The sequence below is a fragment of the Miniopterus schreibersii genome (assembly GCF_964146895.1).
Source record: "Miniopterus schreibersii genome assembly, chromosome: 16".
Lineage (NCBI taxonomy): Eukaryota > Metazoa > Chordata > Mammalia > Chiroptera > Miniopteridae > Miniopterus > Miniopterus schreibersii.
The window spans coordinates 23,386,906-23,403,031 of NC_138116.1; the positions used below are offsets into that span (position 1 = coordinate 23,386,906).

The following is a 16,126-nucleotide window of genomic DNA, read 5'->3' on the forward strand; positions in this document are numbered from 1 at the left end:
ACCAGCTTCCTTTGGATTAGTGTTCATGGTATCTTTTTCCATTTTTTTTCTGCCTCAATAAGACTTGGAGCATCTTTCTATATATTTTTGTGGCTTCTTGACCTATTTGCAAAGTCATCGGTACTTTCTAGTTCTGAAATACAAGACTAGAACAAGAAATAAGTAAAAAAGAAAACAAAAAGATGAGAATGAGTCTAAGCCTGAGGTCAAGCCCCCAGCCTGACTTGCACTGTCCTTTGGCAGCTATATTTCTATGTGAAGAAAGGTCGCAGCTGGGTTTCCATAAATTAGTGCACTTTGTCAACATAACACTCATTCACGTAGGTTATGTCTAGTGGGTCCAAATTAGTAAGCTGTTTATTCACAGATACTTATTGCATAAGCACACTGGAGTATACTACATAAATTAGTTAAACGTGGTACCACAATCATTGCAAGTCAAAGAATTTTATTGTCCAAGAGACTCTTTCTGCTGACACAGGAGGCCTGTTCTCAAAGGCAGGAGCACCAGGAGGTGCCCAGTCCTCACTCCTCCGCACTCTGTGTGCTGATGTAGTCCTGGAGAAGCACCTGTGCCTCTGCCCGCCGGCTCATCTTGGTGGCCTTACCCTGAAAGCGGCCTTTCTTCCCCGCTCCTTTGCCTTCCAGCACCTCAGCCACCCTGGGAAGCAGAGATACAGTCAAGGGGGAAAGAAGTCTTCAAGGGAAAAGCCACAGAAAAACCCAGAGCAGCCCTGAGTCTTTCCCCGTGGGCTGGGGGTGAGGGAAAGGAAGAACAGATGGCTTCTAGAGATCCTTCTTAAACACATTTGCACATGTGCACATAGGTAGTATAAGAGTGAATCACTGGAGACAACAGAAGTGACTAGAAATGGGCTAAATTATGGCATCTCCAGGGAGCAGGGTGAGTGTACACTAGGGGTAAGGAGCTACAGACATGCCTGTGGGGAGCAGCAGTGAGGCAAACTGGGGGTGGGCGAGAAAGGTGGGACTGTGGCAACCTGGACAAGCCTGTCGTGTCTGAAGAGGGCGGCCACTGCTCAGGTTCCTTGTAGCTACTACAGTGTGAGAATGTGAGCCTGGTGTTGCCTTTTCCCCCTCTTTTTTTGAGAAAAGCTAGAACGATGTATTTTTATGTAAAAATCTCCTGATTTTAAAATGTAGCAACTAATTTTTAAAATATTAAATAGTATAAGGCCAAACCAGTCTACAGGCCAATTGTGGCTGCCTGTCAGGAACCTCTGCTCTAAAAGCTTGTGTTTTCCTACAATGCATTACAGCAAGAGCATATTCATTGAGGGTCACTCAGGACTTTGCAAACTCTGTTAGAAAGAATAGGAGGCACTACACCACCATACCTAATTTAAAATAAAATATAAACAATAACATAAGGGGAAAGAAGCCCAACAAAGTTCTAATTGCTACTTAACAATTACATCAATGCCTTTTTAAATTTTGTTTCAAAATCCTAATTTTTCTCCCCAGAGTATGTGCCTCTGCTTTGCTTGTGCCTTAAGCATCTGCCTCATTTGCCTACTGATAACCCGGCACCTGTACTCATGTATCACTTATGAATCTCAATTTCTAAAAGAAAAAACAAAGCACATGAGATTTGAAGCCAAAAGACCTGGGTTCAAGTCCCAGTTCTGCCACTTTGTGAGATCCCAGGCAACTGGTGTGCCATCCCTCACCTATAAAACTAGGAATGATAGTTGGTGATAATTATTTCAGCTCACCTTGCAGGCCTGTGATGTGAATCAAAATGAGACTGCAGATGTGGCAGCCTTTGTCATCAGTAAAGGGCTTTACTGGGTTAGGCTTACAGGCTCTCCCACCCATGCAAGGCAGTCCACGGAAGATTACCTGGGTCCCAGGGTCTCTACCGCCTCATCTGGCCCTGCCAGTAAGAAGAGCCCAGCGCCTTTTTCATCGCCTACAGTTAAGAACAGGAGGGTCTCCTAGGAGGTAAGACAAGGAGATGAACCCTAATACTTAAGGATGTGGGCTCAACTCCCTAAACTGTGCACTCTCCTCTGCCTCCAGAACAGATTTATAAATCATATTGCAATTATAAATGTATCAAATCAACATGCTGTACACCTTAAATGACACAATGTCCTAATCCAACTAAAAAAAAAACAGGCTTTTTTCCCTAAACCACAAGTGATGTTCTGGATGAGTGATAATGCAGCCTCTCCATTCTGGCCCACAGAGCCAAGAAACTTTTTGAGAGTGATCACAAGAACTTAGGTTCAACACTAAGAAGATAAGCCCTGGCTGGTTTTGCTCAGTGGTTAGAGCACTGGCCTTGTAGACTAAAGGGTCCCGGGTTCAATTCCAGCCAAGGGCACATATGTCGGTTACAGGCTCAATCCCTGGCCCCAGTGCAGGCATGTGTGGGAGGCAACCAGTCAATGTGTCTCTCACTTCGATGTTTCTCTCCCTGCAGCCCCACCCCTTCCACTCTCCATGAAAAGCAATGGAAAAAATATCCTCATGTGAAGGTTAAAAATAAATAAAATATTTAAAAAAAACAAAACACCAAAAAGATAGAAGGCTGACGACCATGGCCAACATAAAACACCTTTCGTGATCTGACTCCCGCCAACCTTTACAGCCTGGCCACCACCAGTACCCCACATACCCTGTTTCCTAAACCTCCATGTGTCCCTCTGCCTGGCCACCTTTGCTCCATTGTCTATGACCACTAAGCAGTCTCCAAGGCCTCCTCCCATCAAATAGGTAATGTGCTCCTCTGCCTCTAGTATTTACCATCCTAAATTATAAATGTCGACAGAGTTCTGAAAAGAGATATAAACACTGCTCGACCCACAATAGGTATTCCAAGTGATTTCTGGAGTAAATGTTAAAGAGAGACCTGGAAGTTACTAAGCCCTGGACTGTCAGGATGGGGAAGGGCAGTGGAAGCCAGAGGAAAAGGGAAATGGAAGGGATGGCCTTCAAAGGGCCTAGCCGATCCTCCCATTTCTAAATAGGCCCAATCCTGGCCGGTGTGGCCCAGTAGTTAGAGCATCAGCCCACACACTGAAGGGTTATGGGTTCAATTCCCAGTAAGGGCACCTAGTTGGGTTGCAAGTTCGATCCCTGGCCCCAGTTGGGGTGCGTGCAAGAAGCAACCAATTGATGTCTCTCCCACATCAACGTTTCTCTCTCTCTCTCCCTCCTAACCTCCCTCCCACTCTCTCTAAAAAAACAAAAAATCAATGAAAAAATATCGGGTGAGGATTAAAAAAAAACAGTACCAAATAAATTTCTAGTCCTTGGTCTTCATGTGCTCATGTGGAGGGACTTCACCTAAACTAACACCCCTCATTTAGGTCTCTACCCAGAATGCATGGAGAACCTCATGCGCCTCTTACCTCTGAGCTGATCTCGTTGGCAATGATATTCATGAACTCAGAATCACCCTCCTTCCTACAACAAAAGGCACAGACGTGAGATCCAAGCTGGAGAGGGAGCTAGGAAACCCCATGATGCCCAGCTCCTCCTCGGGAGGTTGGCCTCCCTGCTGCCTGTTTGTGTGAAGTTGGGAGTCTGGCTTCCCTGACTGTTTGTGTGAGTCCCAGACTCCCTTAGCAAAGGGAAAAAGTGTGGGCTGGGGACCAGCAGGACATTCTTCTCAACATCAGCAGTTCATAACAAGCTTTGCATTTATTTCTGTCTCCCTTTAATAGGATTCACCAAGGTAAGTGGAGATCTGTGAGATGGTGAAGGAGGTGAGGGAAGATGCTAATGAAAGAGAGATGTTTATATCAAACCCTAGAAATCTTGTAGGTAACACATTTCTTAGGGTCTCCCCAGCCTTGAGAATATCAGTGAGTGACCCGCGACCCACTGCATACAGGGGAGAGGCTGAGCCCTAAAGCCTAAGGGCCCCTGCCTTGTTTCTCACCTGTGTAATGTGACCACACCTCCCCAGTCTGGGCTGTTCCTGAGGCTGTGGGCAATGTGCACAGCTAGGTCTCTCAGCAGATTCAGGTTGTTCTGAAATGGATGTCAGATCTGAGTAGACAGGAAGAAAGGATAACAAGAGCACCACCTCCCTCCATTGCGTTCTCCCCTCACTCTCCCCTCTGACAAACTACACATCTGGTTAGGCGGAGGGGCCGAGTTCGGGGAGCCTATGCCAGGCAGAGCCCATGCCTCTCTACCCTCCATGGAATAACCACCTTCTGCAGGAGTTTGGTGGAGTTCTGCAGCTTCTTCACTGCCTCCACATGATCCTCTGCTCCACACCTGCAAGTGAAAGGTCCGTGGAGATCTGCCCAGCTCCCCAATTGCTTTGGTGTTGGGCATACATCCACAGCACTTTATCACTTATGATCACATCTTAACCCCCCGAGACAGGTTATTCTGTCTGCCTTCCAGGCAGGAAAGCTGAGTCCCGGGGTGTCCAGGACCTGAGAAACAGGAAATAACAGAAGGAGATATACTTAAGCAGAGAGGTCAGTGCTTTTTCAGTTCCATAACTTCTTTCCATCCACTTCAGCACCCGGTTCCCAGCCAGAAATATCAGGTTGGTTTTGTTCTTTTTCCCCTTCTCAGTGCCCAGAAGTTTAATGACCTACATGAGGCAAGGGGGTAACACACACACACACACGCAGAAACCACAGTGGGTGCTGGACCCGAAGGTAGGAGACACCTAGATCTCCCCCTCAGCTGGGAAGCAATAAAGGAGTGATTTCACTCAAGACTCCCCAATTGTCCCCCTCTATCATTCCCAACCCTGTCATGATCCCACACTCCCCTGGCACCTTCTCTCCTCACCATTCAAAAGCCCTTCCTCACCTACCTGAAGGTCACTGAGATTGCTCACATGGGTCCCACAGCACATGTTGGAATCAACACTCTTGATGGTAACAACTCGAATGGGCCCAGCATGGTCATCTGGCAAACCGCGGCCCCTCACCTAAAACACAGGGGAGGGAGAAGGGCTGTCTGAATTTTGATGAGGAGCCCTCAGAGGGCGATTCTACAGAAGCCACCCCACTGGCTCTCCCCTCACCTGTTCCACCTCAGGATCATCTAGGCTCAGTTCTCGCACACTCACGGGCAGCCGATCTCTGATTTTTTCATTGACCCTCTGCTCAATGGCAGCTACTTGCTCTGCAGTCACAGAGGGGCTGTCCAGCTCAATCACACTCCGGAGTCGCCCTAATTCCCTGTCAGAAGAAGTAGAGTAGCCACAGGATGCTGATGATGACAATAATAATAATATAAGAAAGTTTACAGTTTACAAAGACTGTCCACATAAATTACTTAATCCTCACAAAAATCCTGCAATGTAAGGATTGTCATTTCCATCTTACAGGTGAGGGGTAATATGAACATGATCAAGGTCACACAGCCAGGATTCACCCCACAGGTCTTTAGGCTCAAAATGCTATGTTCTTTTCTAAGCAAAAGCAGATATCTCTCCTCTCATCCTAGTGTTTCCCCCAAGAAACACAAGGTCATCCACCCCTGCCTTCAAGGGGATCAGGAGAACACAGCAGATTTTGAACACTGCTCCTTCTTTTAGCCTCCTATCCCCTGACCCATTACTGGGAAAAGAGCTGGTAGTCAGGGCCCATGCTCTACAGTTTGTCTTACGCCTCCTGCTCACCACGATGTTGTTTTCAGCCCAAACAGATGATCGGCAACCGCTGTGATGAGATGCTGACCTGAGAAGAGAAAACAAGAGACAAAAGAGTGAGAAGCCCAGTCAGTCACATACTCCCATATCATCACAGAAATTTTCCTTGCTGAAGACCTGCCAGGCAATGGGTAATATTCTTGAGATACTTTATTGAATATCCTCACGAGAATTCTGCATGAGGCTTTATGATGCCATTTCAAAATGAGGAAACTGAGGTCTAGAGATGTCCAATAACTTGCCAAAGCAATGTAGCTTATCAGAGGCAGGATCTGAACTGAAGTTCTAATGTGCCACATTCATCCAACAAATATTTATCAAGTGCCTACCACATGCAGGGCTTGACATTAGAAATACAGCATTATCCTTGACTGATGACAGTGGGGAGGAGGAGGGGGAGGAGGAATTAACTGTGAAGGCAATGGGAATAATACAGCCAAAGGCCTTGAAGGAGGAAAGAAGCAAGATGTGTTCAAGGAATGGAGAAGAAGGTCAGTGTAGTCAGAATGCAATGCAGAGAGCAAGAGGGTAGGACGCCAGCTGAGGCTGGAGCAGCAGACAAGTGCCAGCCCAGGCAGGGATTGGGGGCCATGGTAAGTTTAGCTTTATCATGAACAACAGGAAGCTCTTGAAAAGCTTTAAGCTGGAGAGTTCCATGATCAGATTTTAATTTTTAAAAGATTATTCTGGCTGCTTTGTGAAGAATGGACTGCAAGAAGCAAAACTGAATGTGGGAGACTAGCCAGGAGGCTATTACAAAGGTCTGGGGAAAGACAATGAGAGCTGGGGCCTAGATGATCACATTGACAGTGGGAGGAAATAGGGAAGTATTTAGAAAAACCGACAGGACTCAGTGATTGACTGGCTATCCCCAAAGAGGCATCTGGACTAACTTCCAGGATTTCAGCAACTGGGTGGATGCTGATGTCATGCACTAAACACAGAGAATGCTAATGGAAGACCAGGTCTGGGGGAATGGGTGACTTTTTTTTAAATATATTTTTATTGATTTTAGAGAGAGAAGAAAGCAGAGGGAGAGAGAGAGAAGTATCAATCGGTTGTCTCCTGCACACACCCTGACCAGTAACGGAGCCTGCAACCTGGGTGTGTACCCTGATCGGGAATCAAACCAGTGACCTTTCGGCGCAAGGAACAACACTCAACTGAGCCACACCAGCCAGGGCTGGAATGGGTGACTTTTAAATACCATTTTGGACATTTTGAGTTTAAGAAGTCTATGAGATATCCAGATAAAGATACCAAGTGGGAAGCTGGTAATACTCAAATCCAGCAGTTATTCTAATACTTTTAATTGCTATATTGTTTTTATAACATCTATCATAACCCGCCTCAGTTGGAGCTGATTCTGAATACGTCTGACTTTTCCAAAAGGCTAACTCCTAGAAAACCCAAACCATATCTCAATCATCGTGGTATCCCTAAACATAGCAGCTACTCCTCTGATAGATTCTCTTATCCTGCCCCACCCACCTGAGTGCTGCTGCATGTGGTCAAACCTCCGCTCCCAGTCCACCCGGACGCGAACCTCAGTCCCAGGGGTCAAGGGTGTCTGTGTGAAATGATCAGCCTCGGTCCCTCGGCGGGTCACTCTCAGCACAGAAATGTCATTGATTGTACCATGGTCATCAGGCTGGGGAAAAGAAGATAATCAGCAGTGGAAGGCAGGGCTCACCCTAACTCCTGGATACAAAGACCCTCTAGGGAAAGTGTGTGAGAAACACACTCAGAATTTGAGATTCCCTATGGAATGCCAAGTGAGGAGGTCCACTTTGTTCCATGAGGGAACTGTCTCTGTCCTCTTCACTCTGAACATTTATAAAACAAAGATTGCAACTACAGCAATGAAGATTTTAACAAAACCCAAAGAACCTTAATCCTTACTCTCATTCCCTTAGTTTAGATCCTTCTTTCAATAGCTTCTAAAATGATCTGACTTTTCTTCCCTCTCTCCAGTCCATCCTCTGCACTGCTACTAGAATTAGATTAAAAAGTATTCACTCATTCATTTTTTGAAATATCAAGTGCCAACTGCTTATAAGACACTGTGCCAGCCTAAACACACAATGTAAACAAGATGTGATCCCTCGTGGAACTTTAGAGTCTGGAGAAAAATACAGACATGCAAACAAGTAATTGTAATATGATGTACAACATGTCATGAAAAACATGTCATGTGCAACATGAAAAAGTACACTGTTCTAGAGGAGCTCAAAGGAAAGAAACCTAACAGTCTTAGGGAATCAGGGAAGACTTCCTAAAGTAAGTGATGTATAAAATGAAACATCTATGGTTGCCTGAGGTCAAAAATTTTCTTTAGTAGATCAGAAAACATCCATGTTGGAAAAATCACTGTAATAATGACACTGATATGAAACTGGAACTATCTCACTATCAAGTTTACTGAACATGTCCTTTCACGTCATTTTTTTGCCTATGTACCTCCATGGCTTACCATAGATTCCTGAATGAAGTCCACACACCTTAACACATCTTTGAAGGACCTCTGAAATGGCACCCACTTACCTTTCCAAAGTCACCTCCAGCCTGTCATCAACCAAGACACACCACAGACTCTGACTCTGACTATTTGCAGTTGACTAGACTTGTTAGATTCTTTCAGGCTTCCCTGCCATTTTTTGCGCTACTATCTCTGCTGGAAAAGCCTCTCCCACAATGCCCACCTTTGGCATTATTATCCTCCTTTCCCATGTTCACACTGCACCTTGTTGCTACCCCATCACAGCACTGATAAGTCTGCCCTCTGTTGTGCTGGCTCAGAGGAATCATTTTTAGTTCCTGTCAAACACACAAGCAAATGCCTATCTCAGGGCCTATGCACTTGCTATTCCTGCTACCTGGAAAACTTCCCCCTCTCCCACCAGCACTAGACAATTGCAATGGCTTACCCCTCACTCCCCTTAGGTCTCTACTGAAATAACTTGCCCCCTACCTAGGAGAACATCCCATCACTCTTTCCCTCAAGCTTTATTTATAGCACTTATCATACCTGGCATACTATTTACCTATTCCCAGTTTTGTCTGTCTTCTTCAATACATATTCCATGTATGTAGAGGAACTGTTTTGTTAACCCCTTACCCTTAAAGCCTGGAATAGTACCCAGAATGTGTTACGGCTATTTAAGTATTTGTTGATCAACATCTGTTGAATGGACAAATGAACTGAACTGAACTGAACTTCCATCTGATTTCACTACGGCAGGGACAGAGGAGGGGCAGGAGCACATTTTCCACCTGGGCAGAAAGGAGCTAGGGGCTTCGCGGGAGGGGGGGGAGGGAAGGACGGCGCCGGGTACCTGTCCCCCGCCCTCCGGGAAAAGCAGCGTGTCTTCCAGCACCACTTGGAAGCCGCTCAGCACTTCCTTCTTGCCTTTGCTCCCTTCGGTCTGTAGCTCCGCCGGACGGCAGGAGACCACGGTGGTGGTGAACTGAACAGAGGAATGAAAGAATAAACTGAATCTCGCTCGGCTCCCCCCCGCACGGCGCCCTCTTCCCGCCCCGCCCCGTCCGCTCCGCAGCATCAGGTCCCTCGCTGAGCCGCCCGCACCTCCCGGGCGTAGCTGTCCCGCTGACACCGGAACGCCATCGCCACGGTTCCCCGGGACGCGGGGATCCCAGCTCTGAGGCGCCTGGGGGCGGACGGAGGCCGGCGCGGGACAATCCTCCTTGCGGACGCGTCTCTGCGCAGAAGCGCGAGAACGAGGAACGGGGTGTGGTTGGGACAAATTTGTTGAAAACGCGACTTGCAGACGTTCCGGGCTGTTTAGCAACTGTTTTATGACTTCTAAAGGACCAGAGAACAAAACAAAACTGTGCCCTGAACTTGCCAAGGCACTTTTTAGCCCGTTGGGCTCCGGGGATGTGTGGTAGATTGAGGTGGGGATGGTACCGGTTTGGATACTCGACAGCGTGCGCAACAGAAATAATGCAAGCCACGTTTGTCAATAACACATTTTACTTAAATCAGTATATCCAGAATTTTTCATCATGTAATAGGCACATAAAAATAAACTTTTTCCAGTATAAAATTTTCGAAACCTGGTCTATTTTACACTCACATCTCATTACAGATTAGCCACAATTCAAGCGCCACATGTGACGAGTGCTACCGAATTGGGACAGTGTAGACAGAGGTTAAGAGAAGTTAACAAACTGCAGTCAATGCCTTAAAACTTTGAACCGTTTCAAAGTTAAAGTTAATTTACTTTCTGCTCTTTCAAATTAACTAATAAATAGCCTGAAGACTCCAGATGTTTCAGAATTTAGGATTTTTCAGATTTTAGGAAGTAATGGAGAGCATACTCCATGTGTTACTTAACACACTCCATTTGGAACTCAGGAGCAATATCATGTAATCAAAATCATTAATATTTATGAGAAATAAATACACTAAATGGAATAAACAGACTATAAATAGCCTCACATCATTTTAGGTCATGTTTTGCTGTCAAATGAGTTTTGGTGTCAATTTTTGTTGTTGTTGGTTTTCAGGAATTTTCATATTTCAGAATTGTGGATAAGGGGACATGCTATACAAATTCAAGTTCCAACTTTGCCACTTATTGTAACCTGTTTGATTACCTATGAAGAAAAGACTAATCATTTTATAGGGTCCATAGGACATTCAAAAAATTTTAAAGAGAAAATAGTAAATTGTAAAACATAATACAAATATAACTTTGTATTAGCAGTATTTTTCTTAAAGAACTAATGCCACCTTTAAAAGTATAAAGAGATTCTGGAGTGTGCGGGAAGCTGAGGTGGGTTTCTGGCTGGTTCTAGGGGTGGCAGTATTAGCCACATAGGGAAAGGCTGGTTTCTCGAGCAATGAGGGCCAGGATCTCTGACATCCACTCCTGCCCCCTCCCTTAAAGAGAAACTATAGAGGGAGAAGAGGCTTGCCTCCAGGAGGAAGAAATACAAGCAGGAAAGAGACAGACCAGTTCCTAGAGATTTATTATAATCTATATGCTGCTTCTTTGGCTTTTGCTCTACCTCATACACACACATGCTCAAATACTCAAGGGAGCCCAAACACGGAGATGATAGCTAATTGGTAGGAAGTCAGCAGTCCCACCGGTCTACTTCTCTGCTATTTTGCCATTTGATGCTGCAGCCATAGTCAAGTACCTAGGAGGGAAAAATAAAGCATGAAGGAGGACCCTTAATTAAGAGCTTCAAGGAAAGATCTGAGATCCCAGAGGACCATGGTACACAGCCAAAGAGCTGGACAAAAGCCCAGGCTCTGGCTTGTCAGAATGACTGGAAGATAGCCACAGCTTCCTCCCCAGCTCTGCTTCGCAGAAGTTAATTACTTGTTGCATCGGCACTGTCAGAATCATCCTAGAAAAAAAAGATGAAAGTACTTGTAGAGTATGGAAAGAGTGAACATTTGTGTTCACTGTTCAGTCCCTTCTGCTTTCCAAGTTTTCTTTTGTGATTTTCTGAGTCACACAACTTCTTGTGAGGCTACTATGGAAGGATTTAAACTTTGGAAAATAAAATAAACCACTAGTGTTCACTAAACAGCACTGTGTCATTTATCATTTAGTTTCAGGATATCAATTAATGCTGCTGCTCCTTACAACTGTAAAGATAGTCAACAGGGCCAGATCTGCTCTAGGATGGAGAAGCAGAGGGAGAGATGAAAATGAGGAGGGTCTTGCTAGGGTTTTCTTTTTCTTTCTTTTTTTTTATATGCAAAAGTTTATGTAGAAAGTAAGAGAGGTAGACGTGAGCCATAGAAGAAATGGGTTCAGGCCTGGCCAGTGTAGTTCAGTGGTTGAGCATCAACCCATGAAACTGGAGGTCACTGATTGCCGGTCAGGGCACATGCCAGGGGTTGCAGGCTAGATCTCCAGCAGGGGGCATGCAGGAGGCAGTTGATCAAGTATTCTCTCTCATTATTGATATTTCCATCATCTCTCTCTCTCCCTTCCTCTCTCTGAAATCAATAAAAACATTTAAAAAATTAAATTAAAATAAAAAATAAAATAAAATAAATGGATTCAGGAAACAAGTTACAGAGGCAAAAGAAGGGCCCTTGGAGCTTAGGAGAAAGAGAGAAAGGTAAAAGTAGCATGCCTGGGGGGGAAGAAGAGAGGAAAGTAAAGGCTCCGGTGTGCTCTCAAGAGGGAGAGCACTTGCTGGGGTGGTTTTTCCAAAGCCTGGAGAAGAACATTCTCCCTCCTGTATCAAATTCAAATTTGGCTAAAAGAAAAAATCAAATTTGGCCAACATGTATTGAGAACTGCTGTGTGCTAGGGACTGAGACAGGAGCTTTCTAGTATCTTATTTTTAAGAGCAAAAAGGAAACTGAATGAAGGGTTGAGGGGCAGGCCTTACTTACATCCAGATCGTCCATGGCAGGGGGAGGTCTCTTGGTGCTGACTTTCTGCAAAAGCTAAAGGGAAAAGCAGTCACAAGGGAGAAGAGCAACCCACATACTGATGGACCATAGGAGAACGGTCCCAGCCAGACAACTGCCCTCTCTTTAAAGGCCCTAACAGATCAGTGGAATGAGTTAGAGAAAAGTAAATGGATCCCTTTTTAAAAAATTTAAACACACACAGACCACCCTCCTTACTAATCCAGGTCAGGATCTGCTAGTGTTTTTGCAACTTGAATAACTAGTACTAAAATTCTGAAACCAAGTAATTTATTGGGAAATAGTAATCCTTTAATGTGAATTTTGTACTGCTTAGTTTGAGCTTCCCATGAAATTGTCTGGCTCAATACAAACACACACGTGGGTGCATGTACACACATGCACACACACACAAGAAAGAACAAAAATTACAGAAAAATAGGAAAAGGTTTTGCCAAACTTTTTTCAGAACACAGGCTCTACTCTATGAATAGTGAGTGAATCTATGTATACAATTTCACTAATAGAATATTCATTTTTCCCAACCCTGCTCCATAAACATTGCACAAAATATGTAAAGAATATCAGCACCAATGAGCAGTCAGTCTAAGGAGCTCATATATCTCTGCCCAGCCCTGATGACAATCCTGCAGAGAAATGTGTGCAGGGATACACAGTATGATCAAGATGGGCAGGAAGTGGCATTACCTCTGCATAATGTTCCACCTGAGCCAGCTCCACCTCTTCATCCCCTTCCCAGTCTCTCCAGTTATCAAAGTCCACAGACAACCACACTGGCTGCAAGAGAAAGCACAAAGAGTGACAGGCCAGGAGGGTAGCAGAAGTGTGGTTCTGTGCACAGGAGCATGCTTGGGGAAGGTCAGTGGGAGTGGTCTTCCCAACAGCACCACTTTGAGTAACCCCACCTCCAGGCTGCCATGTCATCATCATCATCCATAAAGACTTACCAAGAGCCTACTAAACAAAATGCCAGGATTTGTAGGAGATGGAAAAGCATAGAAATTCTGCCCTCCAAGAGCAGATTGGCTAGGAAGATAACACATCCAGAAATATAACTGTGTCATAAAGTATCATAGAGTCAACAAAGCAAGACAGGGCCAAGCTTTCAAGATCCATGTTCCAAGTTCCCACACTTAGACAGAGAAAGAAGTTATTCACTAATTCATTTAAAAGATATTTATTGAACAGATACTATGGGTTAGACTCTGAGATTGGCACAGGGATTATAAAAATGTTTAATACATAGTCCCAGCCATCAAGAAGCAAATGGGGAAGGGAAATGTAAATAAACCATTATAATACAGTGTGAAAAGGATGGTAGGAGGTTATGTAGGGGATATCTTGGGAACCCAGGTTTCCTGGAGTCCTGGCCTTGAAGGATGAGCAGGGGTTAGGTAGGAGAAGGTGGTGGTGATGATCAAGGCTTCCAGGAAGAAGGCACAGCTTGAGTAAAGGTACAAAACTGAGAAACAGCCTGATGTGTGCAAAAGAGCTGCAAGCTGTTTGCTGTGGCTGGAATGTGAAGTTTGAGGGAGAGAGTAACGGGATATAAAGCTGCAGAGGGAGGAATAGCCAGGTCATCATCTTATATATCACGGTATGGTGCTTGGATTTCAACCTAAAGGGCAGAAGTTATGAGTTCAAATGCCTGAAAGAGTCATGAAGATAATGAAAAGGAGTAAACTGAGGTGGACCACATGTCCCATTTAAAGTTCCAACTCTAGGCAATTGGGAATTTTAGACCAGTGTGGCCAAAATCTCCATTTTTGGGGAGAAGCTAATAATCCGTATTTGTAGGTGAAATCTCCACATTTTTATATGTCAGCAACTAATCAAAACTTCAAAATAATTTTTATTTTAATCCTCACCCAAGGATATTTTTCCCATTGCTTTTCAGAGTGTATGGAAGGAAAGACAGAGAGAGAGAGAGAAAGACATCAATGTGAGAGAGACACATCTATTAGTTACCCTCGAGCACCCGCCACAACCTGGGCCAGGGATGGAGCCTGCAGCCAAGGTACATGCCCTTGGCTGGAATCGAACCTGGGACCCTTCAGTCTGTGGGCTGATGCTCTAATCACTGAGCAAAACCAGCTAGGGACCAATCAAAATAATCTTTAACACTGTGAAAACTGTGAAAATAAACTTGAGAGCCAGATCCAACCAGCAGATGGCCAACTTACAATCTCTAGGAGAAAAGAAGCCACTAGAGCGTCTTAAGTAGGGGAGTGACAGGGTCAAATGTGTGTTTTATTTTTTTTAATGTTTTTATTGATTTGAGAGAGAGAGGAAGGGAGAGGGGAAGAGAGAGAAACATCAACTGGTTTGCTTCCTTGCATGCCCCCTACTGGGGATGGAGTCTGCAACCTGGGCATGTGCCCTGACCTGGATCTAACCTGCAACCTTTTGGTGCATGGGACAATGCTCACACCCGCCAGGGCTTAAATGTGTGTTTTAGACAGATAATGGGAGAGATGCATTAGACAGATTGGGGGGTGGGGCTGAAAATATGCAACAAACCCAATGATGGATGAGGCCTGAATTAGGAAGAAATGAAGTAACAGATTCAATACTATCCAGGTAGTCAAACAGGCAGGACCTGGTGAATGATCAATGTTGGCAGAAAAGGAGGCAAGGGTGATTCCCAGACCTCACTTGTGTACCTGCGGACATGGATACAGAGCACAGGAGAAAGACCAGGTCACTCCTTACCTTGATATCCTCCTTGGTGAGCCGGGGCCAGGCCACTTTTTCCTTCCATTTCCTCACAAAGCAAGTAATGGAGCGGCCAGAGCGCTTATCCTGGGAGTCCTGCCACAGAGAGAGCCTCATTCTTAGAGTCTGAGGTTTAAAAGAAATCTCCCATTTCCCATGCAGCCTTCCCATCCAAACCTTACTGTCCCACCCCATCCTTACCTTGGAGTTCACCTTGGCATAGAACTCAATCTCATTGTACAACTCCACTCCATCCGCATTCTTGCAGCTGAGGAGATAATGCAGCTGAGAAGATGTGGGAGGCTCAGTGCAGGGACATTAGGAGAAGGGAAAGGTTCCCAGGAAGCCAGGCTTTACAAAGGGGAGGCCATTACCTGAACACAATGCGGTGGTCTTCTAGGAGCACGTGGACATCGGTGCTGTCCTCAACACAAAACTCCATGAACACATACTTGGGCCTGTCATACCACAGGGTCCGGGCATGCTGCCTGAAGAGGAGTTGATGTGGGGCTTCACAGAGGTGGGAGAGGGAAGACTGAGAGCATTTGGGAAAGATGGAAGGAGGGGAAAATATAGGGATATTTTATGCTACAGCCCTGTCAAAATGAGACAGAAGGAGGTGGAATGGGAGTTATGGTAATGGGGGGGTGTGGTGAGGGTGAATCTGGAAAGAATAAGTGTGAGAATGGAGAGGTAGGGGATTATGGAGACCACTGAGTCACACTGCCCCTCACCACCCCAAAGTTAGAGACCTGGGGCCTGGGGTTCCCATGGGACTTCACCGAACCTAGAGCGCCCAGAAAATGTGGGGCAAGGAATCTAAAAAGAAAAGGGCGGCCGGGACCACTCACCGTGCCATGGCGGCTCCCGCAGCCCGGTGCCGTTAGGAGTCCGAGGCGGGGGCCGCTATCTTTAGATCCTGGTGACGCCCCCAGCAGCTGCCTTTCCTTATATGGTTGGTGGAAGGTTTTAGAGGCAGGAGAAACTTGGCCCTACACCCAAGGGAGCCACGCTCCGGAGAGACTGTGGGAAAACAATCCCTGCAGCCCTTCACATCTCCGGTGCCCAGAAATGTACAGCTTTGGGAAGAGACGGCCCGCCCTCTGGGACCAGGGCAAGGTACACACGGAATGACTTGTCCCCGGCTTCATACACCTGTTTCTCCAACGCTTAGTACATTCAGTGCCTGATTCACAATAGGCGCTCAATAAAAAAATTGTTGGCCCGAATTAAATCCCTGCGGAAGCCCGCCCTCGGTGACGAACTCGGTGACGTCTGAGCCCCGCCCACCCGCTCCTCGAGTTTCCCAGCCTGCCCGCCGTTGCCAT

At 45.7% G+C, this 16,126-nt stretch overlaps 2 protein-coding genes across 6 annotated transcripts; both read right to left on the reverse strand.

The window, feature by feature from the left end:
• Positions 1-431: 431 nt before the first annotated feature.
• AARSD1 (alanyl-tRNA synthetase domain containing 1) lies at positions 432-9,386 on the reverse strand. Of its 2 annotated transcripts, XM_081161358.1 has the most exons (12): positions 9,243-9,386; positions 8,992-9,123; positions 7,148-7,307; positions 5,627-5,684; positions 5,027-5,183; positions 4,814-4,930; positions 4,455-4,585; positions 4,191-4,257; positions 3,914-4,005; positions 3,381-3,435; positions 1,864-1,958; positions 432-661 (listed from the first exon to the last, which is right to left on the reverse strand). In XM_081161358.1, the coding sequence occupies exons 1-12, from the start codon at positions 9,279-9,281 to the stop codon at positions 526-528; spliced, it is 1,239 nt and encodes a 412-aa protein (XP_081017484.1). In that variant the 5' UTR covers positions 9,282-9,386; the 3' UTR covers positions 432-525. The 2 variants fall into 2 exon arrangements, with proteins under 2 accessions (XP_081017484.1, XP_081017485.1); XM_081161359.1 differs by lacking the exon at positions 1,864-1,958 and having other exon boundaries at positions 9,243-9,368.
• Positions 9,387-9,635: 249 nt separating this feature from the next.
• Positions 9,636-16,059, reverse strand: PTGES3L (prostaglandin E synthase 3 like). Of its 4 annotated transcripts, none has more exons than XM_081161363.1 (8): positions 15,650-16,053; positions 15,173-15,333; positions 15,000-15,066; positions 14,796-14,894; positions 12,771-12,860; positions 12,045-12,098; positions 11,011-11,038; positions 9,636-10,825 (listed from the first exon to the last, which is right to left on the reverse strand). In XM_081161363.1, the coding sequence occupies exons 2-8, from the start codon at positions 15,238-15,240 to the stop codon at positions 10,818-10,820; spliced, it is 414 nt and encodes a 137-aa protein (XP_081017489.1). In that variant the 5' UTR covers positions 15,241-15,333; positions 15,650-16,053; the 3' UTR covers positions 9,636-10,817. The 4 variants fall into 4 exon arrangements, with proteins under 4 accessions (XP_081017489.1, XP_081017487.1, XP_081017488.1 ...); XM_081161361.1 differs by having other exon boundaries at positions 15,173-15,286; positions 15,650-16,047; XM_081161362.1 differs by lacking the exon at positions 11,011-11,038 and having other exon boundaries at positions 15,650-16,059.
• Between the last annotated feature and the right edge of the window lie 67 nt (positions 16,060-16,126).